This window comes from Leopardus geoffroyi, chromosome B4 (assembly GCF_018350155.1).
Source record: "Leopardus geoffroyi isolate Oge1 chromosome B4, O.geoffroyi_Oge1_pat1.0, whole genome shotgun sequence".
Lineage (NCBI taxonomy): Eukaryota > Metazoa > Chordata > Mammalia > Carnivora > Felidae > Leopardus > Leopardus geoffroyi.
This window is the reverse complement of record NC_059341.1, coordinates 124277895-124301811: the sequence shown is the minus strand read 5'-3', so window position 1 is coordinate 124301811 and position 23917 is coordinate 124277895. Positions and strand designations below refer to the sequence as shown.

General features: G+C 41.3%; 1 protein-coding gene across 3 annotated transcripts in view; it reads right to left on the bottom strand.

The window, feature by feature from the left end:
* The window catches only part of STAB2 (stabilin 2), a 166693-nt gene extending 142999 nt beyond the window's left edge, over positions 1-23694 (bottom strand). For all 3 annotated transcript variants that reach the window (XM_045467010.1, XM_045467011.1, XM_045467012.1), the window contains exons 1-3: positions 23403-23694; positions 18818-18951; positions 16512-16627 (exon numbers count right to left, since the gene is read on the bottom strand). In XM_045467010.1, coding sequence (XP_045322966.1) covers positions 16512-16627; positions 18818-18951; positions 23403-23480 — 328 coding nt within the window. In that variant the 5' untranslated portion in view covers positions 23481-23694. The remainder of the gene's footprint in view (positions 1-16511; positions 16628-18817; positions 18952-23402) is intronic.
* Between the last annotated feature and the right edge of the window lie 223 nt (positions 23695-23917).

The following is a 23917-nucleotide window of genomic DNA, read 5'->3' as shown; positions in this document are numbered from 1 at the left end:
AGAGAGACAGAGCATGAGCAGGGGAGGGGCAGAGAGAGAGGGAGACACAGAATCGGAAACAGGCTCCAGGCTCTGAGCCATCAGCCCAGAGCCCGACGCGGGGCTCGAACTCACAGACCGCGAGATCGTGACCTGGCTGAAGTCGGACGCTTAACCGACTGCGCCACCCAGGCGCCCCAGGCAAGGATTTCTAAATATGATACAAAAGACACTATCTATAAAAGAAAAATTGATATATTTGACCTCACCAAAATTAAGAACATTTGCTCATCAAAAGTTAGTGTTAGGAGAGAAAAAAGACAAGCTACAGACTGCGAAGAAATATTTACAAATCACGTATTACATGAAGGATTTGTATCTCAGACATTTAAGGAACTCTCAATAATCAAGAAAGCAAACGACTTGAAAGATAGATGAGTAGCAAATACGCATATAAAAAGATGCAGATTAAAATATGAAATGCCGCTTCACACAATGGCAAAAGCTTTTCAAAAATCTGATTCTATCCACTGCTAGCAAGGACGCTAAAAAATGGAAGTCTCACACACACATTGGAAAACAGCCGGGTGGTTTCTTACCAAGTGAAACATGCATTGATCATACAACCAGGACTCTCACTTCTGGGTATTTTGCCAGGTGAAATGGAAACTTAGGTTATTATAAAAACCTGTGCAAGCATGCGCACAATGGCGGCTTTATTCTTAGTTGCACCAGACTGGAAACAAACCCAAATGTCTCCCAGCTGGTGAATGGATTGACTGGCTGCAGCCAGGTCCCGACAGCCTATGAAGCATTAGAAAAGAATGAACTACGGACACGGACAGCAACACAGACAAACCTTGATGCGTTATGCTAAGTGAAAGAAGCCAGACTCAAAAGGCACACACTGTATCATTCATTGTATGACATGAAGGTAAAATTACAGGCACAGTAAACAAATCAGTATTTGCCAGGGCTTGGGGGATGAGGGGTGGGGGGACTTGATAGCAAAGGGAATTTGGGGGGAATTGAATAGCTCTTCTCTAGGTTAATTGTGGTGGTTTTATACAAACTAGGTCTGTCAGAATTCCTATAACTGCAGACTGAAAAGGGTGGGTTTTACTGTATGAAAATTATAAATTAAGAATAAAAGAGGGGAGGAGCCAAGGTGGTGGAACAGCATGGAAGATTTTGTGTATCTCGCGTCCATGAAATACAGCCAGACCAACACTAGACCATCCTGCACACCTAGAAAACTGATTGGAGGATTAACACAACAATCTGCACAACCTGAACCACAGAATTCAGCAAGTACGCGGCGCGGAGAGGTGAACTTGGGGAGCAAGAAGCTGTGGGAAGAGAGGTGCTTTTGCAGGTGGAGACGGGAGGGAGAATACGGGAAAAGCACCCCTCCCCAAAAGCATCTGGAGAGAAAGTGGAAAATTGGAAACAGCCGCAGGGACTAAACTAAAAAGGGAGAAAGGAGAGGGTTCAAATTCCATTAAGACTGTGAACAAGGGGAGCGCGAAGGCTGCAACTCCACAGCTCCATACCTGGCGGTGCTCTGGTGGGAAGGGCGAATCCCCAGGAGCAGAGTGGGGTCCGGGAGGTTCTCAGGCCACATGGGGAAAAGCGGTTCCACTGCTGGAAGGACATTTGGTAGAGATTGTTGATGCCACCTGGTGCCAGCAGACCCCAGAGAATGGCCACATTCGTTGGTGCCAGAACAAGGTCATTAAGGGTGAAGCCTGGTGTTGTGATTTAACATATTCCCTGAAAAGCTGCTGCGACATTATCTCGCGAAATTTTTCTGGGGCGGGCTGGTACCTGGCCGCAGTCTCGGGGCACCGGCAACAGCAGGGTCCGGCAAACGTTCCTGGGTGCAGCCGACATTCGGCCATTGCTCATTCAGCCATTACTCAGTGAGACCCTCTCGCAGAGGGGCGGGAGCGGTCAAAGCCGCAGTCCTTCGGAAGTAAGGGGCCGGGGAAAACAGCCGCATCTGAGACAAAACTCAGGAGAGAGGTACTGCCTGGGGCTTGGTCATGGACAGTGAAGGAGTGGGAAGTGGATGAAAGCTGAAGACAGAGGACCGGAGCATGATTGCTGATCGGGGAGAACAGACTGGGTGGCTGGGTGGCGCCATTTTTCACTACTCTGCGCATGCTCCTACGCACCTCCGAGCGCTGCAATAATCCACCCCAGTGTGCTAGCAGCGCCATCTAGTGGAGAACAGAGCTGTTACACTTAGTCCCGCTCAACAGGGCCAACCAACCTCCCTCTTCAAGAATACAAGTCTCACCACCTACTTAGTTTATGAACTATAAAGAGCTACATAGTCTGACTTCAAGGGGAAAACGAAGTAATTTCAGTCCTATCTCAATGTGTTAGCAAGTCCATCTATTCAATTTTCTTTCTTTCTTTTTCTCTTTTACACTATTCTTTCTTTTTTTTTTTTAAATTTTTTTTAAAGTTTATTTTTGAGACAGAGAGAGACAGAGCATGAATAGGGGAGGGTCAGAGAGAGAGGGAGAAATAGAATCTGAAGTAGGCTCCAGGCTCTGAGCTGTCAGCACAGAGCCCGGCGCGGGGCTCGAACTCAAGGACCGTGAGATCACGACCTGAGCCAAAGTCGGACGCTTAACCGACTGAGCCACCCAGGTGCCCCTACACTACTTTTCTTGAGTACAGAAAGAAAAAAATTCATTTTTATTTTCAATTTTTGTTAAAATTATTTGTCTTTACTTTCTTTCCTATATTTTTGTTTGTGTAAATTTTTTCAAATTCTATTTTACTTCCATCATTTTATTTTAGTCTACTTCAGCGTATTCACTTTTCAAATTTTCAAATGATTTCCTTTTTTCTCTTTTTTGTTTCTTTTCTTTTTCTTGAATACAGAAAGAGAAAAAATTAATTTTTAATTTTTTTTAATTTAATTTTTTAATTTAATTTTTAATTTTTTTCTTTAATTTTTTCTACTATATTCTTTACCTTTGTATAATTTTTTTTCAAATTCTATTTTACTCCCATCATCTCATTTTAGTCTACTTCAGTGTATTCACTTTTTCAAATTCTCAAATGATTTCCTTTTTTTTTTCTTTCCCCCCTTTTTTTCTCTAATCTGTCAAACCACTTTCAACACCCAGACCAAAACACACCTAGGATCTAGCATCATTTATTTGATTTTTGTGTGTGTGTGTGTGTGTTTAATTTGTTAATTTTAATTTTCCTACCTAATTCCTTTTCTCCATTCAAAATGACAAAACAATGTAATTCATCCCCCCAAAAAAGAGCATGAAGAAATGACAGCCAGGGATTTAACCAACACAGATAGAAGCGAGATGTCTGAACCAGAATTTAGAATCACGATAATAAGAATACTAGCTGGAGTCGAAAATAGATTAGAATCCCTTCCTGCAGAAAAAATGAAGTAAAAAATAACCAGAATGAAATTAAAAATGCTATAACTGAGATGCAATCATGGATGGATGCAGCGGCAGCAAGGATGAAGGAGGCAGAACGGAGAATCATTGATATAGGGGACAAACTTATAATAATGAAGCAGAAAAAAAGAGGGGGATTAAGGCAAAAGAGCACGATTTAAGATACTAGAGAAATCAGTAACTCATTAAAAAGGAACAATATCAGAATCATAGGGGTACCAGAGGACGAAGAGAGAGAAATAGGGGTAGAAGGGTTATGTGAGCAAATCATAGCAGAAAACTTTCCTAACCTGGGGAAAGACACAGACATCAAAATCCAGGAAGCACAGAGGACCCCCATTAGATTCAACAAAAACAGACCATCAACAAGGCATATCATAGTCAAATTCACAAAATACTCAGGCAAGGAGAGAATCATGAAAGCAACAAGGGAAAAAAAGTCCCTAACCTACAAGGGAAGACAGATCAGGTTTGAAGCAGACCTATCCACAGAAACTTGGCAGGCCAGAAAGGAGTGGTGGGATATATTCAGGGTGCTGAATCAGAAAAATATGCAGCCAAGAATTCTTTATCCAGCAAGGCTGTCATTCAAAATAGAAGGAGAGATAAAAAGTTTCCCAGACAAACACAAAGGAGTTTGTGACCACTAAACCAGCCCTGCAAGAAATTTTAAGGGGGACTCTCTGATGGGAGAAAAGATGAATATATACATACATCATACACACACGCACACACACACACACACACACACACACACATATGTATAAATACCAAAAGTAACAAAGATTAGAAAGAACCAGAGAACACCACCAGTAACTCCAACTTTACAAGCATCATAATGGCAATAAATTCATATCTTTCAGTACTCACTCTAAACGTCAATGGAGTCAATGCTCCAATCAAAAGACATAGGGTAACAGAATGGATAAGAAAATAAGATCCATCTATCAGCTGTTTACAAGAGACCCACTTTAGACCTAAAGACACCTTCAGATTGAAAATAAGGGGATGGAGAACCATCTATCATGCTAAGGGTCAACAAAAGAAAGCTGGAATAGCCATACTTATATCAGACAATCTAGACTTCAAAATAGACTGTATCAAGAGATGCAAAAGGGCATTATATCATAATCAAGGGGTCTATCCACCAAGAAGATAATTGTAAACATTTATGCACAAAATATGGAAGCACCCAAATATATAAATCAATTAATCACAAACATAAATAAACTCATTGATAGTAATACCATAATAGTAGGAGACTTCAACACCCCACTCACAGCAAAGGACAGATCATCTAATCAAAAATGAATAAGGAAACAATGGCTTTTAATGACACACTGGACCAGGTGGACTTAACAGATATATTCAGAACTTTTCATCCTAAAGCATCAGAATATACATTCTTCTCCAGTGCACATGGAACGTTCTCCAGAATAGACCATCTACTGGGACACAAATCAGCCCTAAGTAAGTACAAAAAGATTGCGATCATACCGTGCATATTTTCAGACCACAATGCTATGAAACTCTAAATCAACCACAAGAAAAAAATTGGAAAGGTAACAAATACTTGGAGACTGAAGAACATCCTACTAAAGAATGGATGGGCCAATCAAGAAGTTAAAGAGGAAATTAAAAAGTATATGGAAGCCAATGAAAATGATAACACCACAACCCAAAACCTCTGGGACACAGCAAAGGCGGTCATAAGAGGAAAGTATATAGCAATCCAGGCCTTCCTAAAGAAGGAAGAAAGGTCTCAGATACACAACCTAACCTTATGCCTTAAGGAGCTGGAAAAAGAACAGCAAATAAAACCCAAAACCAGCAGAAGAGAGGAAATAATAAAGATTAGAGCAGAAATTAATGATATAGAAACCAAAAAACAAAACAAAACAAAAAACCAAAAACCAGTAGAACAGATCAATGAAATCAGAAGCTGGTTCTTTGAAAGAATTAACAAAATTGATAAACCACTAGCCAGTTTGATCAAAAAAAAAAAAAAAGGAAAAGACCCAAATAAATAAAATCAAGAATGAAAGAGGAGAAATCACAACCAACACGGCAGAAATAAAAACAATAATAAGAGAATATTATGAGCAATTATATGCCAATAAAATGAGCAATCGGGAAGAAATGGACAAATTCCTAGAAACATATACACTAACAAAACTGAAACAGGAAGAAACAGAAAATTTGAACAGATCCATAACCAGTAAGGAAATCAAATTAGTAATCAAAAATCTCCCAAAAAACAAGAGTCCAGGGCCAGATGGCTTTCCAGGGGTATTCTACCAAACATTTAAGGAAGAGTTAATACCTATTTCTTGAAGCTGTTCCAAAAAATAGAAATGGAAGAAAAACTTCCAAACTCTTTCTATGAAGCCAGCATTACCCTGATTCCAAAACCAGACAGAGACCCCACTAAAGAGGAGAACTATAGACCAATTTCCCTGATGAACACGGATGCAAAAATCCTCAACAAGATATTAGCCAACCAGATCCAACAATACATTAAAAAAATTATTCACCACGACCAAGTGGGATTTATACCTGGGATGCAGGGCTGGTTCAATATCCACAAAACAATTCACATGATTCATCACATCAATAAAAGAAAGGACAAGAACCATATGATCCTCTCAATAGATGCAGAAAAAGCATTTGACAAAATACAGCATCCTTTCTTGATAAAAACCCTCAAGAAAGTAGGGATAGAAGGAGCATACCTCGAGATCATAAAAGCCATATATGAATGACCCAACGCTAATATCATCCTCAATGGGGAAAAACTGAGAGCTTTCCCCCTAAGGTCAGGAACAAGACAGGGATGTCCACTCTCACCACTTTTATTCAACATAGTATTGGAAATCTTAGCCTCTGCAATCAGACAACACAAAGAAATAAAAGGCATCCAAATCGGCCAGCAGGAGGTCAAACTTTCACTCTTTGGTGATGACATGATACTCTATATGGAAACCCAAGAGATTCCACCAAAAAACTGCTAGAATTGATTCAGGAATTGAGCAAAGCTGCAGGATATAAAATCAATGCACAGAAATCAGTTGCATTGAGAAATCCTATACACCAACAATGAAGCAACAGAAAGAGAAATCAAGGAATCGATCCCATTTACAGTTGCACCCAAACCCATAAAATACCTAGGAATAAATCTAACCAAAGAGGTGAAAAATCTATACACTGAAAACTATAGAAAGCTGATGAAAGAAATTGAAGAAGACACACACACACACACACAAAAAAAAAAAAAAAAAAAAATGGAAAAAGATTCCATGCTCCTGGATAGGAAGAACAAATATTGTTAAAAATGTCAATCCTACCCAAAGCAATCTACATATTCAATTCAATCCCTATCAAAATAACACCAGCATTCTTCACAGAGCTAGAACAAATAATCCTAAAATTTGTAAGGAACCAGAAAAGACCCCAAATAGCCAAAGCAATCTTGATAAAGAAAACCGAAGCAGGAGGCATCACAATCACAGACTCAAACCATACTACAAAGCTGTAATCATCAAGACAGTATGGTACTGGCACAAGAATAGACACTCAGATCAATGGAACAGAATAGAGAACCCAGAAATGGACCCACAAATGTATGGGCAACTAATCTTTGACAAAGCAGGAAAGAATATCCAACAGAATAAAGACAGTCTCTTCAACAAGTGGTGCTGGGAAAACTGGACAGCGACATGCAAAAGAATGAACCTGGACCACTTTCTTACTCTATCCACAAAAAGAAACTCAAAATGGATGGAAGGCCTAAACATAAGACAGGAAGCCATCAAAATCCTCGAATAGAAAGCAGGCAAAAACCTCTTTGATCTTGGCTGCTGCAACTTCTTACCCAACACATGTCCAGAGGCAAAGGAAACAAAAGCAAAACTGAACTACTGGGACCTCATCAAAATAAAAAAGCTTCTGCACAGCGAAGGAAACAATCAGCAAAACTAAAAGGCAACCGACAGAATGGGAGAAGATATTTGCAAATGACATATCAGAGAAAGGGTTAGTATCCAAAATCTATAAAGAACTTATCAAAATCAACACCCAGAAAACAAATAATCCAGTGAAGAAGTGGGCAAAAGACATGAATAGACACTTCTCCAAAGAAGACATCCAGATGGCCAACCGACACGTGAAAAAAATGCTCAACATCACCCATCATCAGGGAAATACAGGTCAAAAGCACAGTGAGATACCACCTCACATCTGTCAGAGTGGCTAACATTACCAACTCAGGAAACAATAGATGTTCACGAGGATGTGGACAAAGAGGATCTCTTTTGCATTGTTGGTGGGAATGCAAGCTGGTGCAGCCACTCTGGAAAACAGTATGGAGGTTCCTCAAAAAACTAAAAATAGAACTACCCTACAACCCAGCAATTGCACTACTAGGCATTTATCCAAGGGATACAGGTGTGCTGTTTTGAAGGGACACATGCACCCCCACGTTTATAGCAGCACTATCAAAAATAGCCAAAGTATGGAAAGAGCCCAAATGTCCATCAATGAATGAATGGATAAAAAACATATGGTATATATATACAATGGAATTACAATGGAGTATTACTCGGCAATCAAAAAGAATGAAATCTTGCCATTTGCAACTACGTGGATGGAACTGGAGGGTATTATGCTAAGTGAAATTAGTCAGTCAGAGAAAGACAAAAATCATATGACTTCACTCATATAAGGACTTTAAGAGACAAAACAGATGAACATAAGGGAAGGGAAACAAAAATAATATAAAAACAGGGAGGGGAACAAAACATAAGAGACTCATAAATATGGAGAACAAACTGAGGGTTACTGGAGGGGTTTTTGGGAGGGGGGAGGGGCTAAATGGGTAAGGGGCACTAAGGAATCTACTCCTGAAATCATTGTTTCACTATATGCTAACTACTTTGGATGTAAATTTAAAAAAATTTTTTTAAATAAAAAATAAATAAAAGAGAACACAGGGCGCCTGCGTGGCTCAGTCAGTTAAGTGTTGGACTCTTGCTTTCAGCTCAGGTCATGATCTCCAGGATTTGAGTTCAAGCCTTGCGTTGGGCTCTATGCTGGCAGCGTGGAGCCTGCTTGGGATTCTCTGTCTCCTTCCCTCTCTGCCCCTCCCCACTTGCGCTGTCTCTGTCTCTCTCAAAATAAATAAATAAACTTCAAAGAAAAAAAAAAAAAGAAAAAAAGAACAATCCATTAGCTCATCATGTGCCCTAATGCTAGGTTTAGAAAATGTAGTCAATGTCCCCATAAATAAACAATGAAACCTGACTTCTGTTTAGTCCTTAGAGATGTCCTTTTCTATGATTAGACTCACCAGAAAGGAAAACAGGGGAAGACAGTAGAATTGGAAAGGGCTACTCTTGAACACATGGTTAAAGTCCTTCAGTTTTCTACCTTTGATCTCTGAACCTTTTCATCTGAATACTTCAGTATAGTTCTGGAACAAGGATGTTCAGGAAGCGTTTCTTCAGGGCCACATCACCGTTTGGCAGACTGTTACTGAACACCTTCATGGGCCAGATGTCGGTCTTAAAAAGACCAACTTGACTTGGTTTTGTCTCATTTCCGTGCTGTTCTTTTCATTATTATTGTTAGCAGTCTAAGCCTTGGATGACATGCCAAGGTTTACAATTACATCACATGTAGTGCCCTGGGCATTTCACCCCACGAAGTGTTAATGATAGCCGTTTTACCTAAGAGGATGTGGAAGCGAGGTAGGGCCTCAGTTAGGACCGTTAATGAGGTCACACGGCTGTCAGACTTGGAGATGGCAATTCCCACTGAGCTCTGACTTTAAAGGCTCAGAATTGTGCTTCTCTATGTGGACGGCTTAAAATTATTTTCCGTGGTTTAAATGTGTTTACAAATCATTCATTTAATTAAGTAATCAAGATTCAGTGAATGCCTACAATTATTTTCAAAGCTGTTAATGTTTTCTCTTTGTGTTTTCACAAGAAAGTGAAATGAGATTTAGCCTGAACAGAAAAGGGGCCTTCATTCCTGTTGCTATGGGCAGGAAGGGGCTGGTGAGGCCAGCTTCAGTGCTCTAGACTTATTTCTAAAGAGGTGTCTCAACACATACTTCTCATTGAGATGAGCAGCTCACTTTATTCGGGTCCCATTGGGTGTCTGCCTGTGGGTGAAGGCATCTACTGGTTGAGTATTAATTTGCTGTCTCCTTGGAATCTTCCTGATCTTCAACATCACATATTCTGTAGAGGAGGGAAGGCTTTCTCTTAGCAGGTATATCATCCTGGCCCAGCCCTGTCTCCAGTGGCTTGTGATCCATGGGCTAAAGGCCAAGGTGAATCCTTACAGTTATGGACTGAATGTCTGTGCCAGCCCAAATTCATATGCTAAAGTCCTAAACCCCAACAGGATGGCACTTGGAGGTGGGGCTTTGGGGAGGTCATTAGGTTTAGATGAGATCAGGAGGGTGGGGACTCCATGAAGGGATTAGTGTCCTTATAAGAAGGGAAAGAGGGACCAGAGCACTTTCTCTTTCTCTGCCTCGTGGGGACAGAAGAGCTTCACCCGGAGCCAAATCTGTAGCATCTTGTTTTTTTAATTTTCTTTTTAATTTTAATATTTTTATTTGAGAGAGAGAGAGAGAGAGAGAGAGAGAGAGAGAAAGTGCAAGAGGGGGAGAGGGACAGAGGAAGAGGGAGAGAGACAGAAAAAGAGAGAGAGAGAATCTTAAGCAGGCTCCATGATCAGCACAGAGCCCAATGCAGGGCTTGATCTCATGACCCTGGGATCATGACCTGAGCTGAAATCAAGAGTTGGACGCTCAACCAACTGAGACACCTAGGCACCCTGTAACCTCTTGATCTTGGACTTCCCAGCCCCCAGAACAGTGGGAAATAAATGTCTGTTGTAATGGTATTCTTTTATAGCAGCCCACGCAGGCTGATGTGTACCTTCCCCACATTTCTTTTTGTTTTTGAAAATTTTTAAGTTTATTTATTTATTTTGAGACAGAGAGAGACAGAGAGAACACACACAGTGGAGGGGCAGAGAGGGAGGGAGAGAGAGAATCCCAAGCGGGCTCTGGGATGTGGGGCTTAAACTCACAAATCTCGAGATCATGACCTGAGCTGAAACCGAGAGTCCGACGCTTAACGATGGAGCCACCCAGGCTCCTCTCCCCACATTTCCGAAGAGCAGGCCTTTGGTTTGGCCTGAGGTATCAGAGTGGCCCATAGAGTCCACAGAAGGGCAGACAATGGTGGGAAGAAAAATAATAGACCTAAGGGCCACAAGCTACATAAAAACTGGGATACACAGGAACATCTTCAACTAGGCTGCCAGCACTGTGAGTTATCAGCCTGACAACAGACGGACAGAATTCGTTGAGCATTTACTGTCGCTAAGTACCTTACATGCACAGTCTCATTCTCACAACAACTGAGGAAGGCATGGATGCTGTTGACATCATTATCATCATCATTATCTTCAGGTGATAGATAAGAAAACTGAGGCCCAGAGAGGTAGGTAACTTGCCCCAAATCACATGATGGGTAAGTGCTGGAATGGGCATTGCAGTCAGGCCTGACTCAAAATTTCGAGTCCTGAACCACGAAGCCAGAGCGTACAAGATCAGTACCTTAGAATAAAAAAATCTAACCAAGACACATCCGCTGGAATAAAGAGGCCAGCCAGTGATCTGAGAGCCACAAAAGACAGACACGGTAACTAGCATATTCTGAATACCTGCCATCTTTCAGGCTCATCCTAAGTCCTATGTATGTATGAGCTCACCTAATCCTCAGCACGACTTTGGAGGTAGCCGTATTAGCATCATTATTTCCATTTTGTAGATGAGAAAACTAAGGCTGAAGGAAGGGTTTACCAGATAAAATGTAGGATGCCAGTTAAATTTGAATTGCAGATAAAACAATGAATAATTTTTTAGAATAAGTATGTCCCAGACACTATGCATGTATGTTATTTCTCTGTGATTATTTTAACTGGGTGTCCTCCATTGTTGTTTACTGAATCTGATAGCCCTACAGAGAGAGTAAGGAACTTGCAAGGTCCCAGAACAAGAGTATGGGGCATGCTGCGACCAGAGGCCGATCCGACTTTGGGGTCTGTGAGCCATCTTACTGTAAAACCACATGTCCTCTCAGTTAAAGGTTAGAACGAGAGGGAGCCCAGGGGTCATGGCATCGACTCCAGGCAGTGACAGGCATCTGGCTAATGGTGGAAGCAAGTTTTCTAGGAGAAGGCTAGAGAGAGGCAGGCAGCTTTCCCAGCAGTTGACTTGGCAAAACCAGCAGTCATTTGGGGAAACAGGGGAGAGTAGCAGGTTAGAGCTGGGTCTCTCCCATGAGACATGCCCTTTGCACTTACCAGCTGGCTGCCTTCGGGCAAATTGCAAAGCTCCTCCCAATCCCCAGGTCCTCTGTGGGGCTCTCAGGTATGACTGATTCTCCTCGTCTGCTTTTGTGTCTCTTTCTTATATTAACCTGTGAGCTCCTTGGGGGTAGGGACTAGACCTATCTATTATATATGCGATTATGTGCAGCATATAGTCGGTGCTCAATAAATGTTTGATTTTTATGAGTTGGCCAACCCTGGAGGGAACTTTGGGAAAAAGATAGCCGGAGGGTGGGAGTACAAAGGGTCTGCACTTTATATCTTAAACTGAACGGTTTAAGTTCAAAATTTATGAAATGACTTGTTCAGTTTTTAAATAAAAATGTTAAGGCCAAAGTGTCAACTTTATTCCTGTTTCTCAAATCATGTTCAACCACCTCAGGTCCCCATTATGAAGAAAGATGATAACATTGATGTTCTCAGCAACCATACTTGAAAAGATATTACAGAATGTGCTATAAGAGCACATTGCTGATGCACTGTGAGGCTCAAATAGCTGATAAAACTCTTTTAGGTCATTATCACATTTCCTGTTGGTTACTAGATACTCTGGTGGTCTCTTGTGTTGGGACTTTCCTCACGCAGGAGGCTCACCTGTTATAAGCTGTCAGCAAATCATCAGCAGTTCTGTTTCTTTAAAGGAAGATAATAAACTTCCTGGGCAGCAAGATCTTGGCCAAAGTCCTCCCTGTAATTTTCTCTCCCAATGAACACCAGAAATGCCTACTTCGTCACGTGACCACCTTTGTTTAAAAGCTTGGCTCACAGTGTTCAGGCAGAGAATATGCACCACTTATAGCTCCCGCTGAAATTGTCTCCCTGGGAAACTGACGTGAAATAGGTTCCTCGTGTGAACGCAGCTTTATTTCTCACTCAAAGCCGAAAGGAATGTGCCTAGAAGACTGGTTTCAAATCTGTAGAAGTCCGTTATTTACAACCTGTGCAGTGAATGGCAAGAAACATAGAACAGGAAAGAAAGAGATCTGGAAACACAAATAATACAGCAGAAGAAAAACTGCGTGTGCAGAATTTGATGACGCTGACCTCAAAAAGAAGAATCAAGACCATTTCCCTTTGAAGTAATCAGGTTGTTTTGGCCACAGTCCAATTTCTGTGTAACCCTTTTGCCTGCATTCTTTTTCCATTACTTTGAGTTGTTGCCCAAATCAGTTAATGTTCACGGTGGAATAAAAAGAACTGGGATGTTCCAATAAAAAAAAAAAATCTATTTCCTCTCAAGTAGGATATTGGTTGTTGAAATGTGATTGTTTCAACGTTAAAAATATGTTTTTGTGCTATAGAATAAAGACTTCTATGTGCTGATCTGATAGAGCAGTACAAGTTTTAATGAGGGAGAAGCAAGTTAAATCTGGGTAGAAACAACTTCCTTATGTCAGGATGACATATCTTTTTTTTCCCCCCGAAGTGAGAATTCATGCCTTGTTCTTAATTTCAGCAGACGATGAGTAATTTTTTCTCATTGTGCTTTTTTGTGTTTTCTGATTTTTCAGAATTGAAACAAGCGTTATTTTCTAGTTGGAATAAGGCACTCTTAAAACAGTTTTAGAAGTAACCCAGAGGTATCCAGAGTGAATGTATTTGTTGATGCTTTGAAAAGGAACTGGGTGCCATGATTGCCTTGGAAAGAAGGCCATTCCAGGGCTTGGGCTTCCTCAAAAAGATGTATGGGCACACGTCAGCAGCTCTGAAATGGCCTTATCCTTGCGGAAATGTCGAGCGATAGGCAAGATCTCACTTGTCATCACCACAGAATGTGAGAGGTGAAATATACAGCCAAGTAGAACATTTATCTCTTTCCTGAACTAAAGGAAGGAAGCCTTTGGAGACATTTGGTATGTTTGGAAGATGCAGATAAAGGGAAGTGTCCTTTTGCTCCAACAAGAGGATAGAAGAATGACCATCTGTCCGGTCCCTGCTTTTCACATACTTTGCTTCTCGGGCCTCAAGACGCAGCAGAAGGAAACGTGTGACCCCTCGAGGAACCGCGCACACTCAGTGGCAGGCAGGAGCCTTGCCCCATTCGCGCCTGGCACATTGTGACGGCATGAAGCCCACTGAAGATTTTGGATCCCGTTTGCCTGCTCATGTTTAGGAGTTACCTGCTGTTTAAGAAGGGCTCAGAGAAAGAATGCCACTTTATTTGGCTTTCATTTCATTAACAGTCTGTTTTGACTGTTATTCATTAATTTATAAAACATTATTAAAGTGCCTTCTTTGTGTCCCTCTGTCAAGCACTCTCATCTACGTTAACATTTTAATATTACTACAGGTTTGTAGAGTAGGACTTTGTACCCCCATTTGGCATGGCAGCAATTAACTCGCCTGGTGACAGAACTGGATTCAAGCCAAAACGTGGGAGCAGGACTAGTGTCTTTTTGTCCCCCTGGCTGTGGGGGACATTCTTTCTGTTCTGTTCTGTTGCACATTGCCATTCCTTCTGTTGCACATGCTGACTTTGGTTGCTGTATCCTGGGCAAAGCCTTGTCTACAGGGGGTCTGTTCAATAACATCATCAGATTAGTTTTTGTGGGTTAGAAAGAGAAAAACCAACCTAAAAGCTTTTGTATCATATCAGGATGTCTCTAATAACTGGATGTGAGCGTGATCACATCTGGAGCTAAAAAAGGTCTTGAAATCTGGAAGGGTGGGTTAATCACTTGATTCTGTTGTAACACACGATCACGCAGTGCCCCCATGCTGGTGTGAACCCGACAGAACAGTCAATAGAGAGAAGGCCAGGATTTCCTGAACCCTAACCTTGACCTTTCCAGGATAAGGAGCATAACCCAGTCATTGACTGGGAAGGCTAAAGGGACCTACCAATCAAGAGGGAAGTTAGAAACACATTTGGAGGATCTCCCTTTCCTTTCTTTTTGAATAAGCTCTGTTCCAGCAATGGGGCAGAGTAGAAAGACAGCAGGCTTTGGTGACAGGCAGCCCTGAACTTGAACTTGCTTTATCATTGATCAGGCCAAAAGAAATTGGTAAGATATCATCTTTAAATCTCTGATTCCTCACAAGCGAAACGGAGATAAAAATGTCTAACTCAAAGATGTGTTTTAAGAATTAATGGAGGTAATACAGGATGAGTACCTCTCTGGTGCTTAATGTCAGAAATGTTGAATAAATGGAAGTTATTATTCATTTTATCATTAGTTTAAACAACAACAACAACAACAACAACAACAACAACAACAACAACAGTGTAAGGGGAACCTGGGTGGCTCAATCGGTTAAGTATCTGACTCTTGATTTCAGCTCAGGTCATGATCTTATGGTTCGTGAGTTCCAGTCCCACATCAGGTTCCTCACACTGACAGTGCAGAGCCTGCTTAGGATTCTCTCTCTCTCCCTCTTTCTCTGCTCCACCGCTCCCGCCCTGCTCGCTTGCTCTCTCTCAAGATAACTAAATGAACTTAAAAAAAAAAAAAAAGCAGTGTCAACATCAGGCAAGAAGGGTTCGACTGTTCAGAAGCCACATGGGAAAAAAAAAAAGACCAGGGAAATGAGCTAAACCGTTTAGGGTTTCCTATATGTGACAGAAAGAAGTTTCTATTTTGCTATTTTGTTCTTTCTCTATACCTTTCTAAACTTTGCAAGCTGTGTGCAATTTGCTTGTATTATTTTAGTCAGAAAAAAAGAAAAGCAAAAGAGAACTAATCTCTCTCCTTAAATGGATTCTTTTTTTTTTTAAAGTTTATTTATTTTGAGAGAGAGAGAGAGAGAGACAGAGAGAGAGAGAGAGAGAGAGAGAGAATGTGAGCAGGGAAAAGACAGAGAGAGAAAGAGAGAGAGAATCCCAAGCAGGCTCCATGCTGTCAGCAGAGAGCCCGATGCAGGGCTCAAACTCACAAACGATGAGATCATGTCCTGAGCTGAAACCAAGAGTCAGACGCTTAACCAACTGAGCCTTCTTGGTGCCCCTCTCCTTAAGTGGATCCTTAAGGAGATGTTTCATTATGCTGAAAAATGGGGAAAAATGGTAAATGCATAAATTAAAATGCCTGATTTTTTACTATCCAAGGGAAAAAAAGAGATTTTTCATAATCTGCCTATCCTAGCAAGGACCTAGTTACTACTTGAGTGTTAACATCCTTAATCATGATAGAAGTTCAATTTTAGCTCACAAATGTTATGCTTGACCACAGGAGTCTAACTATACCATTGGCTCAGGTTTGGCTAGTAGTTTTTCTTACAGTGGAACTGGTCCTTATAGAGTTTGATTCCATCCTAAGATTAAAGTTTTAGTAGATTTAACTATTATTTCTGTTGTCAAACAATAACTAAGTTCTTTGAGATGCTATAATAAAATCTCACCTTAAAGAAAATTGTACTTGGGGTTATAGTAGCCCAGAATTCTTACATCCTCTCTATGATCAGTTATCTTTTTTTATAAAAATGGATATCCTTTCAATTGTCCCTTTTTCTGATTTGTAAGGGAATTCTCTTAAAGAGAGATCTCTAACTGGAGGGAAGCAGATTTCTTTGTAAAAGCTGACAGGGCAAGAAAGATTTTCTACATATAGACTGAGATGGAATTTTCTAAAAAAGGTGCTGACACTCTCCTTTTATCAGACTTCCTTCCTTTCAATTTTCTGTGAAATGGGACATTGAAAATCAAGTATCAAAGTCCAAGAAAAGTGTTGTGCTACTTACCCATGCAGTCTGGGCCCCAGTGGCCTGGACAGCACTGAGGTTGGACATAGTCCTTCCTACAGATATGGCGGCATCCAGGGAGAGACAGTGAGTACTTCCTGATTTCAAAGGTGTACCTTAGAGAGGAAGGAGAAGACATAAACCCACGATCAGAGCAATTCAGTTAACTCTGGGCAGTGGGATTTTCCTAGAGTTTTATTTAGGTCTTTCTTTACACTTGCCTATATTTTAAAAAACATAGATTGAACAGAATTTTGCTGTCTAGGGAGAATAAAACTGAATCATGATTTACCTTTAATTGTATAAAATGGATGACAATGAAAATAAAGGTGAAATATCAGAGCACAATGAAAATAAAGGTGAAATGATGTCAGAAGTGGGGCTGGTAGATAAAGGAAATAGTGTTAGGCCCTGGGTACATGCTACCGGTGGACGTCACGCTTGTCGCAGCTAATACAAGAAGGAAAAGATCGTAGGTTCTGGGATGCACAGGATCTCTGGATCAAACTGCCTAGGATGAGAATGTCTTTTGCAGGGACTCTATATGTAAACATTTCTGTGAGAGGTGGTGTAATGTAGTGGGCAATATATGTCACAATATCCTCAAGGGAGATGTAATGATGAATTTCTTAGAACAGTTTTATACCATCTGAGGTACAGATCTGGAATAGCAATTCTATGGAGGCTAAACACCATTGTCTATTTTGATGGAATCTCTGTATGGATGGCTTATTCCAGGATTTGACTTTAGTGTATCTAGAGACGATTCTCCAGGAATATCATTTCTTTCAACTGGGCTATTAAGAATAGTGTGCAGGTGAGTTTAAGGTTGTACTTCTAATCCAGTCCCTGAGCTACTGGCTTTATGGGCCGTCAAGATGGAGACAGAGTTGACAATTCCTCTGGAAGCCTGAGAATACTGGCAGGGGCATCTCTTCGCAAAGATGGGAAGAGGAAGAGCCAAGGGCAGAATGAAACATCCCCTCAGGGGCCAATCTTGGGTTTATTTCAGCATAAATGAATGACGGATCAAAGTCTTCAATTCTGCAACAGAGAGCACGAGTATAATAATCTTATCCTGTGTGTGTGTGTGTGTGTGTGTGTGTGTGTGTGTTGGAGGGGGGATGGTAGGGTGGGGAGGACATAACCAAGTGCCCACCTGGGCCATGAAAAAAAGTTGCCAGTACAAAGAGGTCTTCAATAAAGCCATCGTATAATTTTAACCTCGAATCCTAAATCTTTATATACTTCCTAAGAGAATCTGGTCAAAATGGGTGACCATTTTGGTACCCGAATGGTCACCTGTTGCATATGCTTGCTAATTCTAGGTCAGTTAGTCTTGGGAAGCTTTTTTTTTTTTAATTTTTACTTTGAGAGAAAGAGAGTGAGAGGGAGAGCAGGGGAGAGAGGTAGAGAGAGACAGAGAGAGAGAATCTAAGCAGGTGCCATGCTCAGTGTGGAGCCCAACCCAGGGCTTGATCTCATGACTCTGTAATCATGACCTGAGCTGAATCAGGAGTTGGATGCTCAATCAACTGAGCCACCCAGGTGCCCCAGAAAGCTTTTATTAAAATTGATGATTTTGGTCATAGAATATATCGTGGTCATATTAAGCAAACATGAAATTAAAATAGTGTAATATAACAGTGTTAAGTTTCCATTTTATACAAAATAAGAAATAGTACTGATCCTTCACCCCTGAATTAGGAATGAGCTCATTGAGAGATGTCTAATGTTTAAATCAGTAGACTTAGTACACTGAACATTGTGTTGACACTTGAGCTGTGTGGCTGCTTGCATTAGCCGGTAAGTGAAACTGCTCGTCTTCCTTTGCAAGGATTAGCCTTGAATTATGAGAGTTTTGAATCATTAGAGGATTTCAGCAATGCAATGCTCACAGAAAATGTATGAAGCTGTAACTCCTTTGTCTTCTCTCGTTAGGTTCTAATTAGTATCAGGATCCATAGCTGGCTAATAAGATGACTGCCGGATCCATGGCTTTTCAGTCCATGTTCTGACTAGAAACTTTCCAAATGAAACAAAACCCAGATTTTTAAAATAAAGAAGGGCACGATGAGGGGAAAATGTTTGTGTGCAATGCAATATAGTCAATTTTGTATGGAAATGTGAATCAAAAATATATTTTTTAGATGCAAGGTTGTAAGTTGTGAGATTGGATTGAATGTAATCCTAAAGTAAGGGAAAATCACGGAAATGCTTTGTAGTTTTTGAGATGGGAAGTTTCCATTTAGATTCACAATCCCTTAAATTTCAAGACTTGAGTACATTTATTTTCTCATGAGTACCTGCAATCTCGAACCCCTACGGAGCCATTGGTAACCTTTGTGTAACCATCTGGGCACTTAATTTCTAAGTTGAGCAAGCAGGATCGGCACTCAGTCCTAATTGTAAGCAGAGATGTCTTATCACACCTTTTTGCCTGTGAAGACATAAAAAAAAATCAAGTCCTATTAGCAGAACCTTGGTTGGCCAATCTTCCCCATTGGCTTCATGTCCGTGGAATGACAGGGATGGCAACAGGTTGATTGGTAATGGCTGGCTGGTTGCCTTCAACCTTATGTAGAAAGAGTGTTGGGATCAACAAGCAATGTCTGCCATGGCTGTAGGTGATGAAGGAGGCTGCTTGTACCACCTGTTTGCTGTCCTTGATCTAAAGTGTGGAATCCAATAAAGCAAGGTAACTTCATTACATACACTTACCCAATTGGGAATCCTGAAATATAGAGTACACTTTCCAAATGGGAAAAATTTTAAAGTGGTTATTTAGGGTCAATTGGTCATAGATCAACAGGTCTCAAGAATATTCTTTCAGCATTGATTCTACAGCAATAGTCTAGTCTGGGTGCTAAATGCTACGAAGCATATAGTTCCTGCTCCAAAGATGTTTGCGACATTTTGATTAGAATTCAGCTAGAATATGGGCTCCAACAGGCAGTGATCTTTTTCTGTTTGGTCCTTGAATATTTCCCAAGCACATAGAACAGTGCCTGGTACATAGTAGTGCTTAGTAAAATATTTGTTGATTGAATGAGTTGTAGGAAATACAACAGACCCACTAGAAACAGTCACTTAGCAATATTAAGCAGTAGAAAATCAACTGCTAGTATGAATGATGCAGACCCACGTTGGCCCTGTCTTCAGGATCTCTCATTGTCCAAGATGTTGGTGGTGGTTCTCCCAAATAGATTTGGTCCCCTCTCTCCGATCTCCTTCATTTCCCATCAAGTTTAAGAAGAAGCAGTTTCATACAATGAAGAGAGACAAAATGTGGGAGTCAAAAAACCTAAGATTGGAATCAAGCTCTGTATCTTGCTAAGTGTGCAGTCTTGAATGAGTTCCTCACCCTTTGCCATCCTCTGTGATGGGGAGGTGCAAATAATCACTCTCCAGGTTACGGAGACCTTTAAATGATATGTGCAAATTGCCTGGCCCAGTATCTGGAATATTTTAGGCAGTAAATGCTAGTTCCCATAATGCTTCTCTGTCCCCCCCCTCTGTGTTTTGCTAACTGTCTCTTTGGATAGAAACGTGCTTCTTCCTCCTCTTGGCTCCCCAAACTTCATCTTTCAAGCCCCTGCTTAAGACACTATTTCCACAAAACCACCCCCATCTCTCTTCCTTTTCTCAACTTCTTCTCTTCATGTGGTTGGCCAGTGGAACACATTTTGTTGTCTTTGTTTTCCATTTAAAAACCCCTGTGGGAGGGGACCCTGTCTCTTACTTCTTACTTACTCCCATCCACAAATAGCACACAGGCCAGCACTAGGTAGGGGTGGTGAGAATGTCATAACTACTTCTAAGTTTACTGAAATATATAAAGGCTGCATAAGAATAAGTCTTATTTTTACAGAGAAATTTATGGTTATGCATACTTCCAAGAGCATCATCTAATTTGATCTTGACTATGCTGAAGATAAACAGGGAGGTATCATCATCCCCATTCTAGGGGGGAGAAAACTGAGGTGAGGGGAGGTTCTGTGACTTGCCAAGGCCACACTGTAAGCTTTTGGTCTTTTGATTCCTTTTTTTTTTAATTTAATTTTTTATTTTTTAAAACTTAGTTAGCATATAGTTAGCATATAGTGAAACAATGATTTCAGGAGTAGATTCCTTAGTGCCCCTTACCCATTTAGCCCATCCCCCCTCCCACACCCCCTCCAGTAACCCTCTGTTTGTTCTCCACATTTATGAGTCTCTTCTGTTTTGTCCCCCTCCCTGTTTTTATATTATTTTTGCTTCCCTTCCCTTATGTTCATCTGTTTTGTCTCTTAAAGTCCTCATATAAGTGAAGTCATATGATTTTTGTCTTTCTCTGACCGACTAATTTCACTTAGCATAATACCCTCCAGTTCTATCCACGTAGTTGCAAATGGCAAGATTTCATTCTTTTTGATTGATGAGTATTACTCCATTGTATATATGTACCACATGTTCTTTATCCATTCATCCATCTATGGACATTTGGGCTCTTTCCATACTTTGGCTATTTTTTGATAGTGCTGCTATGAACATGGGGATGCATGTGTCCCTTCGAAACAGCACACCCGTATCCCGTGGATAAATGCCTAGTAGTGCAATTGCTGGGTCGTAGAGTGGTTCTATTTTTAGTTTTTTGAGGAACCTCCATACTGTTTTCCAGAGTGGCTGCACCAGCTTGCATTCCTAGGTCTTTTGATTCCTTGATTAGCTTATTCCTCTTCCCTGCATGCTGTACAACGGCACATAGAAAAATAAAATCTGTTTTTATGGGCAGCTTTCATTTGATGATCATTATGAACCAAAATAGCCCTGGAATATTCTTTATGGAATAATAGTAAAAGCCACCCTTAGCTAGAGTTTGAATCAACTCCCTTTAATGGTCATGAAGCCTCTACATCTGTTAAAACCGGCTTTTCTTTATATTAGGTTTTCCCACTTAGATAAGCAGATGGAAGGACATTACTTTTTCTTTTCTTTCTCAAAAGGTCAGGTTTAATACTTGCTTTTCAAGAAATCTCTTGACTTTCAAGTTGTCCTTTTCAAATGGAATGGCTTATTTGGTCTCTTATACAGTCTCCTCTGAAAAGCAAACTCAGCTTTAAACCCTGGTCAAGGCCTGATTTCTGCACTTAAGCAAGCACTCGATGATGCTGATGGTGATGATGACAATGAAGATGATGATTCTGGCTGTTTGTGGAGCACTGTCAGGGGAGGAACTGCAGTTCAGAGAGATGAATTAACCTGCTCAGGCTTGGACCACTAATAGGCTGTGGAGCACAGTGACCGGTCCTCAGACATAGTTGATAAACAAACATATGAGGTTCAAACTCACCACTCTCAAACCTCTAAGCTGGAGCACGAAACCGTTATGCTAGCTTCCAGCATTTTCGTGAAAAGCATTATCAGAGGACATCCAACTGGCGTCGAGTCGGTAGGGATAAATATTTGCCTGGCTCAGATGCAGAATCATGTTTAAGTTTTATGATGAATAGAAATCATGCCTGGGGAAATGCATTTTAAATAAATCACTCAGATTGCCTTGTTCCTACCCCTCGTTTCGGCTGACCTAGCTGCACATCTGATACCCAACTTGCTCTATTAAGACAGCTCATGTGAGGGGCGCCTGGGTGGCTCAGTCGGTTAAGCATCCGACTTCGGCCCAGGTCATGATCTCGCGGTCTGTGGGTTTGAGCCCCGCGTCGGGCTCTGTGCTGACAGCTCAGAGCCTGGAGCCTGTTTCAGATTCTGTGTCTCCCTCTTTCTCTGACCCTCCCCTGTTCATGCTCTCTCTCTCTCTGTCTCAAAAATAAATAAATGTTGTTAAAAAAAAAAAAAAAGACAGCTCACGTGAGCCTGCTTGAGATGTTGGTGTTCCGGTGGGTTTCACGAGAGATGCTGACCCTACCACCCTGGGTACTTCTTTTTCGTTTTCTTTCTTTCTTTCTTTCTCTCTTTCTTTCTTCCTTTCTTTCTTTCTTTTTTTTTTTTTATTTTTTTAATGTTTATTTTTGAGAGAGAGAGAGAGCAAGAGCGTGAGCAGGGGCAGGGCAGAGAGACAGGGAATCACAGAATCCAAAGCAGGTTCCAGGCTCTTGAGCTGTCAGTACAGAGCCTGACACGGGGCTCGAATCCACAAACTGTGAGATCATGACCCGAGCCAAAGTTGGGAGCTTAACCGACTGAGCCACCCAGGCGCCCCTCTTTTTCTTTTTTCATGTTTTATTTGTTTTTGAGAGAGAGACACAAAGTGTGAGCAGGGGAGAGGGAGACACAGAATCCGAAGCAGGCTCCAGGCTCTGAGCTGTCAGCATAGAGCTCGGTATGGAGCTCCAACCCACAAACTGTGACATCATGACCTGAGCCGAAGTTGGACACTTAACCAACTGAGCCACCCAGGCACCCCTTTGGGTACTTCTACTACAACTCTGTGGAAGCTAGAAGGGATGAGTTCCCGATGCATTCTGTAACACTGTTTCTCAACCAGACATCACCTACAATTCCCTAGAACATCTGTCTGCTCATCTGTCTTCAGCCATGGTTATTTTCTATATTCAAAATGATGCAATGGGAGGTATTCACAGTGAATTATTAACACAAAAGAAACCCCCCTGCCCCAGGGGGATACCAACATCTGCAATGGAAAGAGGAACATTAGCACGAGCGTCAGAGATCCTAACAACGGGGTTTGGCATAGGAATAGAACCAACTGGGTGAGCACACCTTTGGAAAGATGGTTCACGACCATTAGGATCCTATTTTCTGCAGCCTTTCTCTTTATTTTATGAAGTCCAGAGAGTACCCTTTACCCATCACAACAGAGGAAAGCAAAAAGGTTTTTAACATACCATGAACATAACAACAACAACAACAAAAATGCGAGTCTCATCTTACCTGCTCTGTAGTTTCAGGCGGGGAGCAGAAATTTTGTACCACCAATCCAAGAAGAAAAAGCATGAACTTTTGTAGCATAGTGAGAAAATATTTGCTCCTTCTGGCTCCAGGCACCTGTCGGAACTATTCAGCTATTCTAACCTAGTCTGATGAACTCCTAGCGAATTCTCTTTCATTTCAGTGTTTGCTTTCAAATCCTTCCCCCTCTTTTTCCTGGATTGAAGCAGATGATATGTGAGAACTGCCTCGAGACAGGAAAAATGGCCAATTCAGGGGTCGTGGTGAAATTGGCCACTCTCGACTGACTCTATATATGTCTTGGTTGAATGACAGGATATCCTGAAGGGGCTGAGGCGGAGACATGCTCTGGAATTTTTGTGCCTCGTGCAACTCCCAAGAACGAGCTCCCACCTCCCAGTGCTCTGCCCATCCCGCTTCTGGTCCTGCCTGCTCCTGGACCCACAGCCCCATGGACACGTATCCAGCCACACCATGGAAAACTGCAGGCCCCTCTC